The sequence below is a fragment of the Cryptomeria japonica genome, chromosome 9 (genome assembly GCF_030272615.1).
Source record: "Cryptomeria japonica chromosome 9, Sugi_1.0, whole genome shotgun sequence".
Taxonomy (NCBI): domain Eukaryota; kingdom Viridiplantae; phylum Streptophyta; class Pinopsida; order Cupressales; family Cupressaceae; genus Cryptomeria; species Cryptomeria japonica.
Window position 1 is genome coordinate 551,098,800 of NC_081413.1, and position 23,192 is coordinate 551,121,991.

A 23,192-nucleotide genomic window follows, 5' to 3' on the forward strand; every position below is an offset into this window, starting at 1 on the left:
TTGTTTGTAATAAATAGAGAGAAAGAGACGTAAAGAGAAAAGAGAGAAGAGAGAGGAATAGTGAAGGGAGTGGGAGATAGAGATGTACACAAAGAGAGAAATCTTCCCCTCCTTCTCTCTCTCTCTCTCTCTCTCTCTCCCTCTTCCTCTACATCTCTCTATCTATTCTTCTCCATCTCTCCCTTTCGATCTCCATATCACTACCTTTATCTTCCCATCTACTTCTATCTATCTTCATCTCTTCCCGACCTCTTCCCCCCGTCCCCCTCTCTCTCTTCATATTACAAACATAACATGAGTCTATTGACAATGAAACCTAATTATCTTCTCAATTCAAAGGTTTTGTTTTAATTGTAATTGGATCACTATTGATTCGAAGCTATTAGTTCTTTATTGATATCTTTGTTGCAAAAACAACATCGCACCAATAAATTTACCTCATGTATTGCACAAATGTGTGCTAAAAAATATACTCAAATTTTCTTTAATTAATCTTCCACAGTATGCCAAGATGCGATTGCTAATTATAATATAATAATAAATTTTTAAATAAATTACGTGTATAAATAGATATGTAGTTTAATTGACCCCAGGGTATTTTACACAATCTCATAGATATCCCAAATTAATGCTATTTTCTTGCGATTCACTCTTCGAATATTAATAATCTAGTTTTTGGAAGCTTCAAATCTTCCACAAAGGATTGACATTTCTTCGTTTCTTGTTACCTAGATGTTCATAGTTTCCCATTTAAGTGAGCAATGGAGAATTGGGAGGCGCGCAGTAAAGTTTGGGAAGGGAGTATTCCAATTCAACTGCATCTGCATCACTCACAAGTTACCACGCTTCCTCCTCCGCCACCTCTCATGGTATTCTACTGCACCCATTCGCGCTATTACAGTCGTGGTACAACCATCGTTACAACCCAATCTAGGGATATATCCATTGAGGTCTCAGCTTCATTTCGTTGCATCTGCATATTCTAATTTTAGTCTGAGCCTGAGCCTTTCTCAAACTAAAATGAATCTGGTCTGAGTTAAAAGTTATAGCAGATGGAATGGCACTTGGATTAAACAGGATTATTGCGTTGTTTCGTTATTTTGCCTCAAAAAGCCATTCGTTGGACCTTTTGGGTTGGCCAATTTCGTTTGTATTTAGGGAATTTTAAAGGATTCTCCATCCATTCCTGCAGAAACTTTCATCTCAACGAGAATGCTACTCAAATTGAATTGAAGGTCTTGGTATTTTATTTACTTTTTAGCAAAAAGGTTTATATCAATTTGGGGCCGAATATTTAAACAGATTACATATCATAAACATATAAAGACCTTCTTTCAAAATGGCAGGTCTTTCTGCGCAGACAACATTTTAAAGCCAGGACCCAAAAGGCCTCGTAAGCTTATGACTTCAATTGATATGTCTGTTTAATACCCAAAAAACATATCGAAGAACGGATATGAAATTGTCAGTGTTCAGGTTTATTACCTAATTTGGTCATTTTTAGACATTAAAACATTTTTTAACTTTCTTTGCTAAATTCAGGTTTGATGCAGCCGTAACTTTTCATCATGGATTAATTTTAATCTCTCTATATTGAAAGACACATCCTAATTTGAATTTGTGCAGCAACTAGAACTAGAAATTTCCAGTTGAGGTTTGAATGAATTCCATCATGTTCTGACAAGTTGGAGGGAATAACCGGCTATTAATTCATATTTAATATTCTCTTGTTTGTTATCCGTGTGCCATTATGGTTGTACATATGCTAATGTTACATGTGGCTATTCATTTGGATCTCTGATTATTCATGCGATTTTTAATTTCCATAAGTTATTTTATCACAAGCCATAATGAGAATAGACCAGTTTTATGTATCATGTATGGACTTGGAATGCATAGTGGAGATGGAATGATTGTAGTGGGAGTCCGTGTTGATCACATGGATGGTGAAAATTGTATGTGCCTACTGATATTTTTATTTTTTTATCATCAGATGGGTTTCCTCAAGCGTGGCATTTATTTTTGATTTTAATTTTACTTCTTGAGTGATAAGTATTAATTTGTTTATGTCACTTTTGAAATTGTTGACAATTTAGATAGATGCAAGAGCCATTCTTATTGGCACAAGTTCCAATTATTTTTGACTTAGCTTTAAGCATTTTGGTGCACCTAGGCCAAATGTGTTATGCTCTTAGCTCTATTGAAGGGCGTAGTCACAACCATGTAGCATTATTCATTGAAAGAAATCTTCATGAAGGTTGGATAACCTTGTAATAGGTGCATGGACTGTCAACCTTGTGAAAGCAGTGCTAGACTGATCGTTACATATGTGCAATTTTTGAGTAGGTATGCATTGTCGCTAACCCTATCAGGTGCAGTTCTTTCAGCTCTTAAGTTTTGTTAGATATTGGTGCCAAGGAAAAATGCATTTCTTTTCTGTGCTTGGATGCCAGGCCATTTGGTAAAATGGAATATGTTTTGATTTATGGATTGAAATTGCTTATTGATAAATATAAGTATGTTAATAATGTTTTGGGTAGAAGGCATGCAATGTTTTGATTTTCTGAATGTGCCTTGAAGATTATCAGTGTGGTTACTAATGCTGAAATCTCTGTGTAAGAGCTCATTATTTATTTTCTAACTTTTCATAATCTCTTACCCACTTAGAACATCAAACACTTCTGTTCAATTAAGACAACCAGAAACAGTCAAATGTTAATTCTTTATTGCACTGAAGAAGGCTTGGGAGATTGATAATTTGGAATCCCATAATGCATGCATTATTATGATAACTCTTTTAAGCTTCAATTGCTGGGAAGGGCCACTGATTAGTGTCCGTCAATGCAGTTACTAATATTTGTATTTGTTAGAATCAGTAATGTTGCATATGAAAATAAGCCATTTTGATGTGCATTTCAATCAAATTCTGTTGTTTCTACTTTTTCTAATGGAATTATTGTGTTGACTTGTGCCATGGATAATTATCTTATCAACGAGTTAGCATTAAAAATGAATAGTGCTGGTCTTAAGTAAGTTATTTCACATTTTTCAGGTATTGGGTCCACGGAATGGATACTTGCCTCTGCTTGTACCACTTATAAAACCCCATTTTCAGAGTTCTTTGCCTCCTGGGACAGATACTGTGTGGTTTGACTACAAAGGGTTACCTTTGAAATGGTATGAGTTGTTTGGAAGGCCTCATGTTGACTTTCTTTGGTTTTCTTTTTTCAGCATATCCTTTCTAGTTGTATCTTAACTGTTCGTCTTTTGCAGTCCCACTGATCAATTGTGATCATCCAAGGACATTAATATAATTTCTTCCTTACCTTTTTCATTTACACTCTTGAATAAATTCTATATTAATTTTACTATAGGTATCATTTTTTTCTGTTTGGTTGCAACCTTATTCTGATCATCAACCCGTAGTTCTGATTTACCAGGGAATGGGTATGGGTTGAGGAAACACAGATTTGTTGGAACCCTATGTATGCTTTGGAATGGAAAACTCCATTCATAAAATCAAAATATAAACAAATAAAAAAATGAAAAGGAAAATAATCGTAATATTAATTTTTTGTGGATAGTCAGCATTAAACTAAACAAAAATTAACAATACTCTACATAATTCAAAATATCATACGTTTTCAACTGAATTTTGTATATGTCATGTTGCTTACAGAGCACTTTAAGGAATCAGGTGGTTTGGGCATATTGAAAATATTATCATTATGAAAAGAAAAAATTTGAATCCCACTCAAAGACATTCTTTGTTAAGGTCTTGGAAAACTGGACCCCAAGTAACCATTTGGTTTTGGATTTTAATTCTAAATTTGTAAAATTAGCAGATATCTACTATCTAGTTGTTTTGCCAGCAATGAGTAAATCTAGCCCAGCTTTATAGAATTTAGCGAGTTTGAGATATTTCCAATTCATTCTGCGTTTATGGGAAAAGATGTGATTGAAAGTTTGACAGCTTGATAAAGATTCAGAATAAAGAAGAAGATGGACGGACCTATTTCTGTAATATCAGTAATGTTTATGGGAGTCTCTGTAACCTGCAGTAATAGGAAGATTGCTAGTATTAGAATCAGATAGTGTGGAGCGTTTCTGATGGGGCAGGTTTTGGCTTTTGAATTTCTATCTTTTGTTTCTTATATTTCTTTTATTTTGGCAGTGGTTAGAACCGACTAGGCATTGGCATGTTGCCAACTATTTTTGGGTCTTGTGCTCCTTAACCTAGTTATTGTAGCCAAACAAAAAAAAAGAATCATTGGTTTATATCCACATAGCTTTAGACTATTAGTATAAACCCAGTGTTGCTGTTGTGATATAAAGACTAACTTTTATTTATGCATTCTGTGGGAGCTCAAAACTTTAAGACATGAAAGCAGGTTTAGCTCAAGCTATAGTCCGGTCATCATATTTATTAGGTTAGAAGTGGATGGATGTGTTTTCAATTTTTGAAAATTGGGTACATATTTGATAATTAAGCAAGGTATTAACAGTTGTCAAATTTCAGTTGTAAATTCCTATTCATATAACTCTGCTCTATCTTTGAACTTAATCCGTCAAAATGTTTCTAAAAATAAAATACTAATGGATACAAAACAAGAAGAGGGATTACATGTAATATTGATCTTTCTAAAGCATAATGTAAGAGGTGACATATGAATGGATTTTTGTGATTATCTCAAGTAAGTTCTACAAAATGTTATCCACTTTTGTGGGGCTGCATGGTTACTAATTATATCAACTACCTAAGTTTTGTCATTGTACCATATTGGCTTATTGCTTTTTATGGATATATGCAAAATGCTTCAGAACCTGAATGTCCCATCTTGTTTATTTCTGCAGGTACATACCAACAGGAGTCTTGTTCGATCTCCTTTGTGCAGAACCTGAAAGGCCTTGGAATATAACGGTAGAGGCTCTTGGAATATTTTAGACTATTCCTGAAAGAAAATATAAGTTTCTAGGAATTATACTGTTGGGTCAGTGCCGTTCTAGTTTGTAAGTTGTCTGTCTAGGTATTATTATGTTGTTTCATTCAAAGAAGAGATATTAACAAATGTTCTCATTTAGTAGTACAGAGAGGTCATTCTTCCTGTGCTCCATTGTTTTTTTATAAGCACTATTTTCTGGATATCCTTTAATTATTTCATTCTCAGCTTGCTCTTCTACTGAAACCGATTGATTTCTATATGTTCTTCAGCAAAAGAGCAAAAGAGAAATACAGGGGGCAGAGGTTAGGCAAAAGCATTGAATTAAGCTTTGGCTTAGCATTTAAAATGTTTCACATGCTTTTCATTAGTGTATCCCTGAAAATCAAAGGATGCAGGGCAGTGAATGCAATAATTGTGATTAAAGAAAATACTACCATAGTTTGAGAGCCTCAGTATATTTGATGAATGCTATCAGCCATCTAAGGCTATATAGCTCTCACAATCTTTTTATACTTCCCAAGCTTGATGGCAATTCCCTCAAGATTTTATGTTTGTTTATGAGGGATTTATGAGTTGCAATGAGCATGCATATGCCTGTGTGAATATCAGTGCATTGTTTTTCTCTATTTAGTATTTAGTTGAACCTCAGTAAGAAACTCAAAACGTGAATCTCACATCTGTAAGCCACTAATTTAATGTCAATAAGACATGTTCATCGCAAATAGCAGGAAGAAGGGTTTGGGTTTGAAGTTGAATCAGGACATAAATGTTGCTCTGAATTTTTTTGCTGACATAAGACTAGTAGTTAGATAGTAGACTGTTATCCTACGAATCTGATCTGTAATTGGTCAAGCTATGGCTGGTACATTTTCAGCACAGATATTTTCAAGTGATTATGCTGCTGATTCAATTAGCAAGGTACTGAATTTCAACAAACATTTTGTTGGAATTGGTGTTTGCCTCACATATATGTTGTCATTGACATCCCCATGGGAGATTACAATGTGCATAGACTAAATACGGTACACTACTACATTATTGAAAATCAGACATCTTATAGTATTATGCTATTGCACATGCTCACATATCATAAAATATGTAACTACAGCTGTTGATGCTGAAGTCTAGTATATACAAGGCTGAAATACCTGTATTTACAGCTATGTATGCTGAAACGGTTACCTATGTGACTGTAAATAGCATGTATACATCTTTTCCCAACATTGAAATAATGCTCACCAGTATCTTGCAGTACTGAAAATAATAAAACAATATGATGGACATTTCAACAATAGCATCAACATATGAACACCATAATTTCCATGGAATAACCTAAGTGGGAAAAGCTCAATATGGAAAATGCTTTTGTTAAAGTTCAATACTCTTGGCTAAAAATATGTGTACAGAGAAGAAGTCCTCCTTGAAGTATGAGAGGTATGTACAATCGCTTACTCTAGAAGGAACTTCAACTTCTTTTTGCTCATCATGCTTTTCCTCTCAGATAAAGAGATTTCCAAATTGAACGATGCATCCCACTTTGGAAAGGGTACATTTGATGCTGTTCATGTTGGTTCATCTCTTTAACTCTCTAGATTGCAATGGATTCCTCTTGGTGTTTCCTGGACTTCTGAGCACTATTTTACCCTTCTTCTGCTTGAATTTAATTCTAGACATCAAGAAAGCATTTTTGTTGGTTACAAGCTTTCAGCAGATTGCATTTATGCCATTTGGGGAGAAGTTTCCATTGGTCATTGAACAAAATTAGTTTTACTACTCAAGCAGGCAAAAATTTCAATGAAACTTGGCAGGAAGGTAAAACATGTTGCCTGTTTTGGGGAGGTTGTTTGTGTTGTTATTTGCCATCAGCGAATTGAAAACTTATGGAACATCTTAGATTTTCTCCGAATTGTGGGGAATGTATATTGGACAAAGTTCGAAAACTCGGACTCGCCATGGACTCAGCAGCCCAAAAATTGGACTCGGACTTAGACTCGGCAAAAACTCAGGAAAGGACTCGGCAAAAAAGAAAACTGTAGTTTTACAAAAAAAACAAAAACAAATTAATGCATTTAGAGAACACAAGAACCATAATTGAAACATTACACATGTCATATGATCTCCAAACACTCAATATTTGAAATTTCATCATTCATACCTATAGTTTCAAACTTTAAAATGTATAACAGCAGCATAAGTTTATAAATGTTTACAAAATTACATATAATGATATGTCCAAATGCGAAAAACAACAAACTGAAGAGAAGACTGCATCTTCCTCTTTCCCCTCCTAACATAACTCAATTTTTCAGGCCTTGAGCTAGTAGTAGTAGGTGCTGAGGTATCTAAATGGTGAGATGTGTTGATGTGTTTTATGCACATACGAACACAGAATAAAATACCAAAGTATTTTACCCTCTCTTGAATAAAATCACCTCAGATGCTAAATATCTGATCAACTAAGGTGCTACCAAGGTGTCTACGATCAGTTCTTGACATGTGGGTAACTCAATGGCTTGATGTGATATGCTGTTTTCACTCGGGGACTTACGTCATTGTTCAAGTATGTTGAGTTTATCATGGATTTGGAGTAGGTTATGCCAATGACTTGGGATTTTGCAATATAGCTCTTGATCTAATCTAACAAAGATTTTAAAAATAAGGGACAAAAGGAATAGGGTTTAGGAATTTCTATTCTAAAACCTAGAATGCAAGAGGCAATGAACAATTTAGTGGAATCCTACTAGGCAAGGTCTCACCATCAATGAACAATTTGACACAATCTTAGTGCAATCTTTTAAGGTAAATTTCATAGATGTTCAAATTATCACCATCAAACATTGATACCATCAAGGCAATGCATACCAATCGACGTGCAATGATTGAATTTAAGTTCGATTTTAAATTCCAGTTGACCATGCAAGTTAAACTTACAATCAACAAGAAGCTAGTGGTATGGATTAAAGGGATTCCACATAAATGCATTCAACAACTCTTTCATTCAATCTAAAATGCTTGAAACAAATTCTAATCTAAAATTTTAATCTAACTTGGAGGCAATGAGAACAACAAATGTATACAACACTTAAACAAAATCACCAAACTTCAATGATCGTATTCAAATATACAACATATAGGTGATAATTCTCATAAATCTCTCTCTTATAAATGAGAGGCAATGGGGTATATATAGAGTCTCAAAAGAGATGAATGGCCAAGATCATGCCAACACAGTCGTAAAGTTGCCCTAATTAGGGTTTACATCAAAAAAGGAATCACCAACATGTGATCCAATGGAATGACACCTAGTCATCAAATAGGGAATCTTCTAGAAGATTTCGACCTGCATTCCTCTCTATAGCATTATATTCCAAGAATGTGGCCAAAACTGAATCTAGCTCCTCCATGGTGATGTTGGGCAAAGCCTCCTGTTGTGCATCCATCACATCCAATGCATCCGAACAAGCATCCAAAACATTCTCCCAATCTGGCATAAGCTTCTGCGAACTGTGGATGTGGATCAACATGGAAACCAAATCATCAATCTGATTCTTCTTCAAAGAATCCAACTAACTAAACTACATGAACTTCATTTTTTCTCTCAATTCTTCTAAGTGTAGACCGGTGGAAGTACTAACATCTACCCCTAACAATTCTTCAATGGATGTAAGGATTTTGGATTGAATCTCATGGATCGATCCTTCCATCTCTGCACAATCTTTCCTCGCATGCTCATAAGTAGATTTCTGCATGGCCAATGAACAATACCATCTCGGAAAGTCATAAATATCTCCCTCATGCACAACTCCCTCATGGGTCAATGTGGGCATCAAAATTCGCTTCAACACCTTGAGGTGAGGAATGGTCTTCTCCTGTATCAGTTGGAAATCATCCCAAACTCCTTCCAAACATTATATCTTGAATGTGAGCATTGATGATCAGTCAAATGCTTGGACAAAATGAGCTAGGAAATCATCTGCTTGCTTTGTCACATCTTCAATCCACTTCCCAAATTTTGTACGTGTATTCCTCGTTGCCTCATGATCAAAGTGAAATCCACGATCAACTACTATAGGCAAGACAAAAGTGGGGTCTTCATTCCTATGGGAACTCATCCCTGCAATATATTCCTAAGTCTCATGTTTTCATCCTTATACATATTTTTCTTCTTAATCTCCATATCCAATTGCGCCTTGATTGCTTGGACCGTATCATCGAGTTCCTGGAACTCCTACTTCTTTGTAGTTCATCCAAGGGCAATCAAAGTAATCTGATAACCCATGGGAGTGACCACATCTTTGGTCACATCACCCATTGGGATAGCTACTTGTGCATTTCGCATACCTATTTCATCTCTAGCCACATCGAAAAATATCTTAGCCTTCTTCTGCTCTTTCTCCTTGTTTGTCCTTGCTAAGACATCATCAATATTCTTAGTAGGCTGCGTTCCTACCATCTTGCTTTTCTCCATACTCTTTAATAACCAATTTGGAATGGTGGAAATACCCATCCCATCATCAAGGCACATCTCTCAATCTAGTCCTCTTAATGCTAGGATGACATCATCATCCTCCTCCTTATCCCTAGTCAAATCAAACACATTGTTGCCCAAACTAACATTCAAATGGACCATGGGAGATCCCGGTTGCTCTTCATCCTCATTTGGTGGTGCTGACTGCGCTGTAGCCTGGAATTCTTGAATATTTTCCGGCAAGATCTTTGTATTGGAACATTGTTCAAACTCTTTGCTCTTCTCTGGCATTCCTATTTTATTTTATTGAGGAGGAATTGGTGGTGGATAAAGGAGCACTAGGCTTATGCTTCTTCTTCTTTGATTGTTGGCTAACTGTCTCCTTCCCCTTCATTTTAGATTCTCCAGGCATACCCTTCCTTCTTTTGGGAGCATGACTCTCCTCATTTGCATGTATCCTTATATTTGTAGGTGTTCTTTCATCATCATTATCAAGAGAAGGCTCCACTTGCCTTGTTTTTTCATAGGTAAGGGTGGCACCCATTTCTATCAATTTGTTCACATATTTGTCCACCCATTCCTTGGAGAAATCAATAACTACTCTCATAAGTTCATTCAAGTCCGCCATCTTAGGCTGTGTCCAACTAGGCAATAAGATGGGCTTGTTCACTTCATTTTCATATTGCGGATGGTTATGATCACTATCATCAACTACTTGATTAGGAATGGAAAAGAGTTCACATTTCCTTATGAAATCCACTCACATTTGGGACCACATTCTCTTCCTTACTGCTTGTTCATCCATGAGATTAACCTAGTAATCCTCAATGTCAACTTTATGTATGAATTTTTCTCCTCTGATCTTCACAACCTTATTATGCGGATCAAATTGATCCCTGCTCTTGTAAGTTCCAAGGTGATAAACATCGATGATTGAACTAGCTGCAGCTGCATTGTGGCACACCTCCAAAGTCTTCCTTGATGCAATAGGGAGATCTATCCCCATTTTGTGCTTCTCCTTCTGTATAAAATCAAACTCTAGAAGTTGTCTCACCACCTCGAGTAGGATCATTTTGTCCGTCGGATACCTAGGCAGTTTATAAGGTGCTGATCTAAATCCTTATATTTGTAGGTATGTGAAGGTTGGAAACTGAGTGTACCACGATCCATTTTGTTTAATTAATTCTGTTGCTGCTTTGGACAACCGTTTGTGGACTCCGCTCTATAGTAGCCTCATGACGTACATGGTGAAAGCATCGTTCACCCTCCTGTAATGTTCAATCTTGTGCATATGAAGTTGCAGATAGCATTCGTAAACTTTGTATTGTTTTGGTCTGTTTCCAACTTCACCTTTGCATATCAATCCTTTGTATGTGACAAATCTTGCAAGTAGGTGCACAAGGTAGGAATTCATTCCAAATGACTTGGTTTTCTCCACATTTCTCAGCTGGAAGTCAAGATTATCACTTATAATCTTGGCCCAATTGACCACAATTCCTCTTATACAATCCTAAATAAAGTAGAACAACCATCCCTCAAACAAAGCACCTTGAGGCATCCCCATCACTCGATTGAGTAGGAATAGCAGGTCACTATACTCATCCTTAAAATCCGTACACATGAGCCTCTTGGGCATCTTTGAATGGTGAGGCCTTGGTTCAATCATCCACTCTTTATTTACAACTATCATGCATGCATCCGCCTTCTTTAGGAACTTTGCTTCATATTCATCTTTAGTTTTCTCTTGCATATCCGCATTCCTGGGGATCCCAAATACTTCCACAATCACATCTTCGGCAAGGTATGCAAGCACGACCCCTTTAGCTGATCTAATCATTCGGGTCATGGTGCTTTGCACACTCCACAATTAGCTCACTGCACCGTATGGATGGAGGAAAGCCAGCCGCTTGGTATATGCTACTCCTCATGATATTGGCAGAAAGTGTGGAAGGAAGCTGATTTTGCATTCTGAACATCCTTTGCCGCATCCACTCCATGTCCAGGAATTCCATGTTTGTATTTGAAATCCTCTTCCATCGGGATGACAACTATGAATCCGGATAGAAATCATCTTGCACTTTCTTTAATTGATCCTTCCTCGCAGCTATCCCTGCTTTTGACAAAGGATTTCACATTTTCTTGTTCTTCTGCCATGGTAATGTGAAATGGCCTCTTTGGCCCTATCCATGGCCTCATAAATGAATCCCATTGGCATGCCCTCTCCATCCACCATAGGAAGAATCCTTACCAAAGGTTTTGTCACCTAAAAAAATGAAAACAAATTTTAAATTAGTACAAAATTAATCCCTCAAAAAAAAAACAGTAAATAGATTATATTGTATAAAGTTTACGTTTGTGTTTGTTACTTACCCCAATCAACTCCTCTCCACTTTTGGTGAACCCTTAATAAAAAACAATGCTTACAATCTTCTCCGCTTCAGCTCTTTTGGAGTATGCAGACTCCAACCAAGCATCAAACATTGACATTTGCTTAAGATGAGGAATGGCACCAAGAATGCTCTACAATGTGAGGAAGTGGCTAGCAAATCGTGTCACTCCTAGTCGCACAAGGTCCTTGCCATTTGTGTGTTTTCTCATCAAAGAAAGGACCCAAGTATGGTTGTAGATGAATTTGGTGACATTTTTTGCATCTTCAACCACCCTTTTCACCCATCCAATCTTCCCAAGTCCTCTAACAACAAGTCCAAGCAATGTACAACACAAGGACTCCATGTAATTGTTGGATGCCTCTCCATAAGCATTCTACCTACAGCAGCTGCGTTGTCCATGATAATTGTAATTGTCGGATGCCTCTTCATAAGCATTTTTTGCATTTTGAACCACCCTTTACACCTATGCATTTGTCACATTCGGTATAGGTGACCTCTCCCTTTTTGTTTCTTGATATCCCATACTTCCATGCTTTGTCTTTTTGTCTTCTTGGTCGGGTTGCCCTTGGAGTTGAACTTGCCATTGCTGTTTTAACATGAAAAAAAAAAAAAATCAACAAAAAAAATGATAACGAATCATTTGAAAAAAATAGTATTCGAAAACAAAAAAAAAATATAAGGAAACAAGTTAGGAAGGGAAATAGAATTTTTTTTGCCAGCAAATCCCCTTGTTTTTCAAGATTTTTTTGATTTTTGAAAAATGGAAATGAAAAAAAAAGAGAAGAAAAATCCTTACCTAGATCTCTTTTGTGGCTTTGATCTTGTTTCCTCTCCTTCTTTAAACCCTATAGACCTGCTTTGAGCAATAAAAAATGTCAAATGAGTGAAAAAGTAAAAAAAAAAAGTGTTTTAATGCTGGACTGGGCGCCTAAACTTGCAATGAGAGTCTTTTCTCAGGACTTGTGAGTTCCAACGTCAAACTTGCCCGAGTCCTTGTCACAGAATCGGGAGTCTACATCGAGGACTCTCCCGGACTCGGCTCATGAGTCCATGGTGAGTCGAATTGGCCCGCTAACAAACTTGCGAGTTTGGGCAAGTTTGAGGCGAGTCCGGAGAGTCCTTAAGCTATGCTAGGTAGGGCATCTGTCTACCAAGTTATGATGCTTTGCTGTTTTCAAGTAAAACCACCAATGAACAATCTCTGAACAATCTCCTCTAGCCACCACTTTTGTTGTCACTGCATGCTCCATCCTGAGTGGAATAATATGTTGGCCTCATGAATGGTTTAGCTGACACTTTTTTGGATTAAACTTGAAAGTAACGGGTGTAGCAGAGAAAGGGAAATAGTGCACAGGAAATCATAAACCATCATGCCCAATATTCATGTTCAACCCTGCGGTCTCATTTGTTTTATTTGGCAGCCTCTCCCAAGCAAGTGCTTTAACCTATGGTGGCAAAGAAGAAGACTGATCCAATGATTTGAATAAATACTGATCACAGTCGCCCATTTAAACCCATTGCATCATAACCATGTACCAACCAAAAATTCCAATCTTCCAAATTTTATAAGATGAGAATAGTGATTTTATAAGTTTCTGGGGCAGTTTGCATATGCTTGGCTTTGTAAATATTTTTACTCTGTTAATGAAGAGTGCGGAAAATCAGTTTTTGGCTGTTAATTCCTTAATTTATTTTGCATTTCTGCATTCTCATGTGTGTTCTCTGCAGTTGGGTTATATAAGTTGGTATCATTGTCGACTTTGGCCACACTGTGCCTAGTCTTTCTGAGTTTTTGCATCACATATTTCAGTTCCCACTTTTGAAGCTGATTTATCCCTACATCCATTTTAGGGCCAACTATACAGTCCAGTATTTTTAGTGTTTTCATCCTTCTTGTGCCTTATCTGTGCAATTTTATCCTCTGGGAGGCTCCCTTATTTTCCACTGTATCTTCCTCAATTTACATTTCTGACTATAGATTATCTATTTTTAGGCTTCTGTAACCAAGCAGAATCATAGTTGAACTTTTTTCCCTGTTTGTTGTAGAAGATCCATATTCCAATATTTTTTGCAACTGCAGCAACACCTTGTTTATGTTATTGAATTTTTCTTCTTGATTGCATGTTGTACTTGCTTATTGGTCTAGTTTGATCCTCATGTTACCTTCATCTTGTGGATCTGTGTTTCAAATATTGCATTTCTGTCATTTTAAACTTTATGCATGCGACTAAGGATTTCATTTAAGCATTTGTTCCTCCTAAATCTTTAGTTCAATTGAATTCGAATCCAAAACAGTCTTCCTTTCCTTTATTGAGAAAAAAACTTCAATTTTTATAGGGGTCTTGTTTAGTGGAGCTTATTAAGTACTTTGCATGGCATCTATTATTTAGGGTCTGTTTCAGTTTTGTTAGATGAAGGGTCTATGATAAAGGTTTTCCTTATTATCCTTAAATCTAGTGCTTGTACAAAAATAAAATCTGAGGCACCTAAAAGAAGAAGAAAATAAAGAAGCGCCTTCTTTTGGTGTGTGTTTTGGTTACAGTAGAGCAAATAAATGATAAAACAAAACTAATTTCAACTCAAATTTATGCAGTAGATGACCAACATGTTCTGACAACTTATCTTGATTCTTAACAACTGACATTTGGCTTTATTCTTTGTGCCCTTCTAGATTGCCCAACCTACTCTCGAGCTGGACCCCAAGATATTCACAGTTTTAACTGCACAAGTGACCGCTATAAGTTGGATACTTTGAAATTTTACAGTTTAGAGGCATATTTAAAGATGTAGGCAAACCTCACAATGCTTACAATGGATTGTGATCATTTAAGTTTATATGGAATCAGAAACATCAAGCACTCACCTGCTGCAGTCTTTTGTTCAGCTTCTTGATACGACATAGCAGCTAGTCATTTACACTTGTGCAATTTTTAAATTGACTATTTGGAAGTGCTTTTGCCTTCTCTGAGACAAAGAAGAAATTTTGTCATGTTGGCTCCTCCTTTGTTAGTTGTAAACTTAGCATTAATCAATTCAATTGCTTTTCTATTGAGTTAGAAGTGGATGATGTTGATGAGTTCCTTTACATCAAGTTTGTCTCAGGGCTGTCTTTTCATCTTTGGAATGAGTTACAGTTCGCCGTCAGTTTTAAACCATGCTTTCTAGCTTGCTTTGATGGTGGAGGCCAAGCATCAGGTCAAACATCACCTTTGATTCCCAGCCATTTGGTTTCTTCCTAATTGAACACATCTTTATCACCTGAAAGAACACATCTTATTGCACTGCCACCTTCTTTTAAGTACACCTATTCATTTTGAGAAATTAAGATTTTTTGCAGAGTGACTTTTCTAATGGTTTGACACTTGACACCATCTTGAAATGGGAAGGTGGAATGTCTTGTCCTTAAATTCAAGGAGGCAAAGACATTTCTGGCTTAGCGGATGCCACAACTAGCATCTTTAGAGATACAAGTGTTCAATCTTGATTCTTGAAATCCAAAAATCGCTCTCATGGTCTGATTATTTTGTTAACAATAGGGAAGCTGTTTACACTAATAATTGTCAAGGGAAGACTCGTGGAACTTGATAATGACAGCTAACAAAACTTGATCTCTTAGAGGCTGGTGAATGATTTTTAGTTGAAAACTATAACAAATCTACAATCATACTGTTGATGTGCGTTTTATGACACCTTCAAACACAGATCAAAATACCAAGTATTTTATCCTCTCTTGAACAAAATCCTCTTGAATTCTAAGCTATGTGATTATACGAGGTGACTCCAAGGTTTCTATTGTCAGGTCTTGATGTGTGGATAACTCGATGATTTGAAGTGATATTGCTGGAATCACAAGGGGACTTATGTTTTACTTGAACTTGAATGCGACTAGATCGTGGAAATCTACTTGTTTTGAAAAAAAAGACAAAGGGATTGAGGGTTTAGAGAAATCTAGTCTACTCCTAAGGTCAATGATAGCATTGGATCATGCTTGGATGGACACATTCCTTAAACCGAGCTTTGCTTCGCCATGTTGCCAACAATTACACAAAATCGATGCAATCTCCCAAGGTAAATGAAAGGTTTTCATATTTTGAATGTTTGTCCAAATACCCAATATGCTAGCGCAAATTGAATAAACATATCCACACTTGAACTTAGCACATCTTGATGTTCAAGCTAACTATGCACTGTAATTGAAAATCATCCAACCACAAACAGTATGAACCAAGGAATTGTCAACATCCACACTTTACTCCATCACAACCAATGAATTTCATCTAACATGAGGATATAACACGAAACCCTACAATATGCAAAAGAAACACCACCATTTTCCATAAATTCAATGAAAAGTATGTTTATTTACATCCTTGGCAACAATTTCTACCTTCTCCTCCTACTCTACTCTAACTGCTAACTGCTTGCTATCTAATAATCTATTAACCTTTACAAATGAGGAGAGCAAGCCTTATATAGATCTCCCTTTACAAATGAATGGCTAGGATTAAATCCAAATCAATGATCAAGATTACATGATAAAACCCTAATTAAGGTTAGTTACAACTAACTTTGCATTACATTTAATGCTTGACCAATGATAAAATTACATTTGAGGACAAATGTCCAACATTGAATTCGAACCAATGAGAGATGAAGTTAGGTAGATAAACAATATTTGATAAATTTACATATGTCACTTACTCCATCCTTGAATGAATCAGGTTCGCTTAACTTGGACATGTTGACCTTGATTGATGAATGGAGATGAGTTAGTGCCACCTCAGCTTGCATATCCTCGATCAAGTTGGCCTTCTCTAATTTGGAAACTCACCTTATGCTTGACCCTTGATGAATATCTCATAATTGTAGTCCTCGAGTTCCTTCATTCTTGCATTTCACTTGCACTTCTTGTCATCTTGGAGCTGATCCTCGTTCTCTATGCTAGTGAATCTTGACCCCTTCACCATCTTGCCGAGTCTTGCACCTGATCATGAGCTGCACCTGTACATTGACTATGCTGATATCCTTCCTTGAACCCTGACCTCTGCAAGTTGCTGAGATGTCCTGCTTCACCATCATTCAATCATCCTGTGCTTCTCTCCTTGCAATCTACTGTTTGCTGATGAAGTTATCTGTGGATGTTCCTCCTCTGCCTTGCTGGTTATCATCCCTATGCATTGCTTGAGCTCTTTCACTTGCATCCACCATCATTTCATGCATTGCCTGCAAAACAAATAAGGATAGCATTAAACACATATGATATAGACAGATTTGACCAACCCCCAATTTAATATGCATCTTAAATGATGGTAAAATGGTGACTTGAACTCTGATTTCCATGTCTGATTTATCTTCTTTTATGTCTGATTCTCCTTGATTTGCTTCTGATTTGAATTACTTATTCTTGCTTGATGGAAATCGCTGTGATATTAGATTGAATCGTCCTCTCCTTGACTGAATTCGCATGTAAACTTGGTTGAATTGTCTTTACCTTGATGTAGATTTCTGTAATTGGTCTGCTCATGAACCGAATTTGTTTGAGATGATCAAATGAAATGATCATCTGTCCTCTTTATAAGCACCTTTCCCTTGATGGTTCATATCCCTAGGAAGCCGACTTGTTCATCCCGATTTGTTCATCAACATTTAATTTATTCCATCGCTTAATGTGCTTTTAGGTCTCCTTGCTGGTAGCACTCACAGCTCACCTTGGTTGTGGATTTTAGAAGGGCGTGGATTCTTGCCCATCATGGATTTTCTAGGGTCGTGGATTTTGTAGACCCATGGATAATTCGCTTGCCTTCTTCTAAGTTGTGGATGCCTTGATCACTTCACCTCTTCATCAAACTTAGATGCTTAAAAAATTTCATGTTGGGAATATCCTCATCAAGTCATGGATTTTGCCAACTCAAGGATAAACTTGCTCACATCCACCTCCAAGTTGTGGATTTCTCTAGTTTGTGGATTTTGGAGGGCCGTGGATTCTTGCAAGTGGAGGATAGTCATCATCATCAGTCAAGCTTGCCGACTCCAACATGTGGTCAATTACTTCACCTTCATAATGTTGTTGATCTTCAATCTCCAAGTTTAGGATTAAGTTAGTTCTTCATTTCTTCTTCCCTTCATGGATCAACCTTGCCATCTTCATGTTTGAGGCATGGATTTACATGGATTTACTTAACTCAAGGACAAAAGTCATCACCTCACCTCTTAGATCGTGGATTTACGCAACTCAAGGACAAGCATTGCAAGTGTGACCTTCACCTCGAGTTGATCTAGTGAACATCCAAGTCGTGGATTCCGGCATGTTAAGGATAAAAGTCACTACCCCACCTCATGGTCGTGGATTCCACCAAGTCGTGGATTTTGGGCGCTCACGGAATCACTTCTTGCGTTCAAAGTTGATCTCTTCTTGAGGTTGATTTTGCCACCATGAGGGTTTCATCCTTGAATTTTTCTTTGGAAATCCAAGGAAAGTAACTTGTATTCTTTTCATACTTCCCTCATCTTCACTCATAATCTTCTTGAAATCCATTCTCTATCCACTTAAACTTGATGGATCCTTGTCTCCTCATCCTAACCCTAGAGTGCTCTACTTGCTTGACTATTCTTCTATCTTGAGACCCATACCTTGACTCGACTTAGAAGCTACATTGGGAAGCCTCATTTGATGAATATCTTGGCACTCACCTATCTAGCGCCACCTTGAATAAATGTTCTTGAACATGTCAAAGATAAAGACTTAATCCATACTTAGAACCTCCGAAAAATTCAACCTAACCTATCAAGAGACTAGGAAACATACTCAAAAAGGAAGAAGAATCCCCAATTGGACCAAGTTACTTAGTCTTTGATTACCTAGGTGTGTGCAAATGTATTTATTCCATCTCTCAAGAACAAATGTGATTCATAGAATTCCTCGTGACTAGCTATGTGATTTATCCCGACTCCAAAAGCATCCTAGATAGAGCCTCGCTGCCAGTGAGCATCCATTGCCCCGGCGAGGTTATCGCTGTAATCTCACAAAGATTGCTCTATTTCTGGTAAAATCATTCCTTTAGTACCTGTAGAGTGTAATGTCCCCACCCTAGTCAAGACTTAGGGTCAAATGAGTAAGCTTATTTCTTGGACCCTCGTAGGCTAACGGGGTATGGACAAAGGGTCATTAGAACAGTTGATGGAGGAATTGTTCTTCAGTTCAGTGTTGGGTGCAGTTCAAACTTTGTTTGAGCAGTTTCTGGCTCCATTTGAGAAACTTGCTATTTTTAGTAAGTTTGGCTATTTTTAGATAGGCCCCTGTTCACATGGGTTTTGCGGGCCTTGGCTCCAGCACTTGATGATTTGTCATTCAGAGCTATATTGAGGGAGATATTAATTTCTCAGTGATTTTATGAGAATATTTTAATTAATGGCAAATGTTATTAAGTCACATTGACTTTTTAATTATATTTCACTTAAATTTATTTAAGTGAATTAATATAATCTCCATAGTTGGGCGCCTCCTTTATGAGTGTTTTAACACTTAAAAGGAATTTTATTATATTTTACAAACCCTAAAAGAACAAAATCGCGGGTTTTGCATATAGGCGCCTTTTTGAGAGATCAACATCATTATTGTTATTGATTACTTGATATCTCTTTCTCTGGTTCTTGAAGCTTGAGGGTTTCAACTGGATTTCTTCATTGGAGAATGTTCATTCTTCATTGCATGGTGACTGTGAGATCGTGAAGGATCAGTTGAATTGTTGCAGCTGTGATTGGCTTCATTCAGAGGTCAAATTGATGCTTATTGGAAACAGATCTGACTTCTTACAGGGCAGATTTGTATTAGGTTTCAGTTCTTTGTTATTGCTGGTTTCTCTGAGGGTTTGGACGCCTTTTTCCCAAGCTCTCAGCTTGCTCACACATAGGCGCCTACAGTTCTTGTATTTAGGCATGGTTTAATGCTGAATAAGAGCAGATCTACATTGTTTTTCTTGAATAAAAAATCAGACCTTCAAATAAAAGCAAAGGATTCCGGGTATGCTTGTTATTTGTTTTCAATTTACTGTTTCAGTAATCAGTTTGCTTATACTTATAATTTCCAAGCATATTTCTTGAAAATATATATTGCATACTTCAAAACCTACAAACCCTTTTGCAGCTTCTGTCTATCTCTATAAGATAAAACACAAATTTAATAAGAAATTGCAGCAGCAGTAGAGTTGGACCAGCAAGGTTCATCACATAGAGATATCCGCACACCCAAAGCCAAGTATTTTGGCATTTCTTTTAATTTCCATTTTTTACTCTTCTTGATTTTTCTTTTCTTTCTCATGATATTGCATTTCTTTTGACATATTTTCCACACTTTAGTTCATAAGCAATGAAGCTCACATGGGTTTGAGAATTATAGTGGCGCTGAAGCAGGATTTTAGATTTTTCACTAGCCACGACTTCACCTAGAAACCATAATGACGTAGAGCAATTAATTGTGTATAGTAATTGGAAGATTCAGTGTTGAGACACAATACGCAATTTTCTTCCGAGTCAAGTACAAATCCTAACCAAATGATAAAGTTAAAGAAGAATAACCTCAGATTCTAAAGCACTTCACAAATAGTTATACAAGAAATGGACCGAACGTGAAATCCAAAGTGTGTTAACGTGTAAAAAAATAAAAATGAACACAAATGCCTTTCTCACAAACAAAGGCTCCCACTTAGGACACCTAAACTAAGCAAACGACTAACCAAAGCAAACTAAGTCTAAAAGCAAACTAAGCGAAAGCAAACTAAGCAAACTAACAACCTGACTCAACAAAAAAAATTTAACTAAAACACATGAAAGGGAACCTGCCCTAAGAGTATATACAAGACTTCTAGAACCAACATGACTCAGAGAAGCAACATATGTAGATGACTTTACATGATTTCTCAAATTGTGCAACAAGAGCATGGCAACAATCACAGTTCAAAGTCAGGCAATCTCATCCTTGAACACGAAGAAGCAAGCTCTCCCAATACATCCCTCAAACTCAAGCAATTTCTCGCGCAAGATAATTAGTTCTGGCAACTCATTGGGGCCGTGGTCAATCCAAATGCAAGTTGTTTTCCCAAAACTCCCATAATCAGAATCATAATAACTTTCAAAACTAGGATTAAGGAGGGAGACAACCTTGCGTGAATCGTCTTCAAATGGTGTTCCTTGCATGCTATCCATCAATGCTTGGTATGCAAAGGAATCCTCAGCAGCCTCAGTTGGTTGCCATTGGTGGTTTATCATTCCACTTGCATCTTTGATATTCAAATTTGCACTCGCTTGTTCTTCTTGAATCCTTAGAAATGGACTTAGCATAGCCTCAATTTTTCTTTCGTATTTTGCCTCCATGGTAACAAGAAGTTCACTATCTTGCATAAACCATGCATCTTTGTGCAACTCCATAAGCATATCTTAAAATATAGAGTCTCCTTGATAAGCTGATCTTCAAAGATCTCTGGTTGCTCAAATGTTGACATTGATGGTAGCACACCTCAAAGTGCCCTTCGCTCTCTAGCTCCATTTGTTTATCTTCAAGGACGCTTGAAAATTCTTCCTTTAGGACAGCTTGAAGCTCCTCATTTGACTCTTCTTGTGACAAGGATGAATGCTTATTTGAATCTTCATCAAGGGTTACTTCCTCTTGGAGTGTATGGGAATTACTTCTTTGTTCTTGAAATGGTGAGGCATCAAATTTGTGATAATCTTTCAAGTCACCTATGCCTTTTGCTACATTTTCCCTCTCAATCTCTTGATGATCCTCTTCACAAGTGTCCACAGTTTGTAGCATTTCATGCCTTGATGTTACCAATCATTGATCATCCCATGCTACCATCTTGCTGGCTTGAGCATTTTCAATTGTGTCCTTAACTTCCACTCCAACGCCTTCTTCCTCGGGTGCAAGGCATGCAAAGCTATCACTCACCGCAACACATTGATCATCAAGTTGAATCGTGCTATCAGCTTGCAAGTCAATCAAAAATGTATCAGGAGGTTGAAGTTGATGATGAACCATGCCTCTCACGGCAACTCGTTTGCCTTTGAACAGTTTTGGCAGTGACTCCTTTTGTGCTTCTTCAATGAGACCTTTTAGCTCCCCTTCAAATAGCATTGTTGTGATGATGTCTTTCAGCGCCGACTCAAATTGTTCTTCATATTTGGGCTCACTTGTGATAACTTGTAATTCTTCGTTCAACATGTCAATATGATTGCCTTCCTCTCCAAGGATGCTTGATATTTCTTGTAATTCATTCTCAAGGATCTCCTTTTGTAGCTTGAATGAATATTCTTCAAGGAATTCCTCTTCTTGCAATGGATGTGAATCACTTTCTTCCTTGATTGTCGAATTAACACCTTGATCATCACTTGTCACTACTTCCTTAACTTGAACATTCTCTACCTCACCATATCCTTCCTTGGGCATGAGGTGCACAAATTTGTTTTCCACAATAGCAGATTGACTTCAGGTTTGATTGTACTAACTTCATTGCCTGATGATGCGGTATCACTTCTTTAGCTCTTCTATACTCATCAGCTACAAGATATGTTGTCTAAATTTTGTTTGTAATGCATTCATCTGCTGACTCAGGTATTCCATATTGACATCTGACTTGACTGATTGCCTCTTGACACAATGAGCAAGTGAATTCAGAGTGAGGTGTATTAAGAATCCTGCACCACAAAGGTAGCAATGTGTTCCAAACATAAGTTACCATCAAGATATAGCTGATTTTTGATTATATCTCCCTGAACCTCGTGAATGTATCATTGCATTCTGGAACACTGAAATTATTGGCTTCCGGTTTTGGAATATCCCAAAGGAAGATCTTTCCTTGTAGTGCTAGCTCCACTCTTGACAAAAACGTCAAGCAATGCAATTTATCATGCTATAGCCTCATGAATTCTACACATCCCTGGTGCTGCGAATTCGAACAAGCTGCATGGGTGTAGCTGTGCTTTCAAAGTCTACCAAAGCTAGAAGATATCAACTTGCTGATCTTCTTGGCAATGCAAATCACGAAACTGTGGCTGTTTTTGATTTTTTTGATATTTGAATTTTTTATGGATATTTGAAATTTCACTTTTTTAATTTTTTCAACTTTTCACTTTTTTTTTTGATTTTAGGAATAAGAGACATCTAGCAAATCTCAAATGTAGCTTGAAAGCTCAAATTGGTTCTAGCTGTGGAAGATTTGAACATCCAACGATGCAAGTGAAAGAAATGTCAAAATACTTGGCTTTGGGTGTGTGGACATCTCTACACTTCCCTAGTGGATGCAAGTGAAAGAGATCAAGCGATGAATAGGGATGATAACCAGAAAGGCAGAGGAGGAATATCTAGAGATAACTTCATCAACAAACTGCAGATTGCAA

At 37.0% G+C, this 23,192-nt stretch overlaps 1 protein-coding gene across 4 annotated transcripts in view; it reads left to right on the forward strand.

Annotated features, from left to right (window-relative positions):
* Positions 1-608: 608 nt before the first annotated feature.
* Positions 609-23,192, forward strand: part of LOC131060968 (autophagy protein 5) — a 123,529-nt gene continuing 100,945 nt past the window's right edge. For 3 of the 4 annotated variants that reach the window (XM_057994455.2, XM_057994457.2, XM_057994456.2), the window contains exons 1-3: positions 609-869; positions 3,053-3,177; positions 4,855-4,921. In XM_057994455.2, coding sequence (XP_057850438.2) covers positions 762-869; positions 3,053-3,177; positions 4,855-4,921 — 300 coding nt within the window. In that variant the 5' untranslated portion in view covers positions 609-761. The remainder of the gene's footprint in view (positions 870-3,052; positions 3,178-4,854; positions 4,922-23,192) is intronic. The other variant, XM_057994458.2, reaches the window with a different exon arrangement.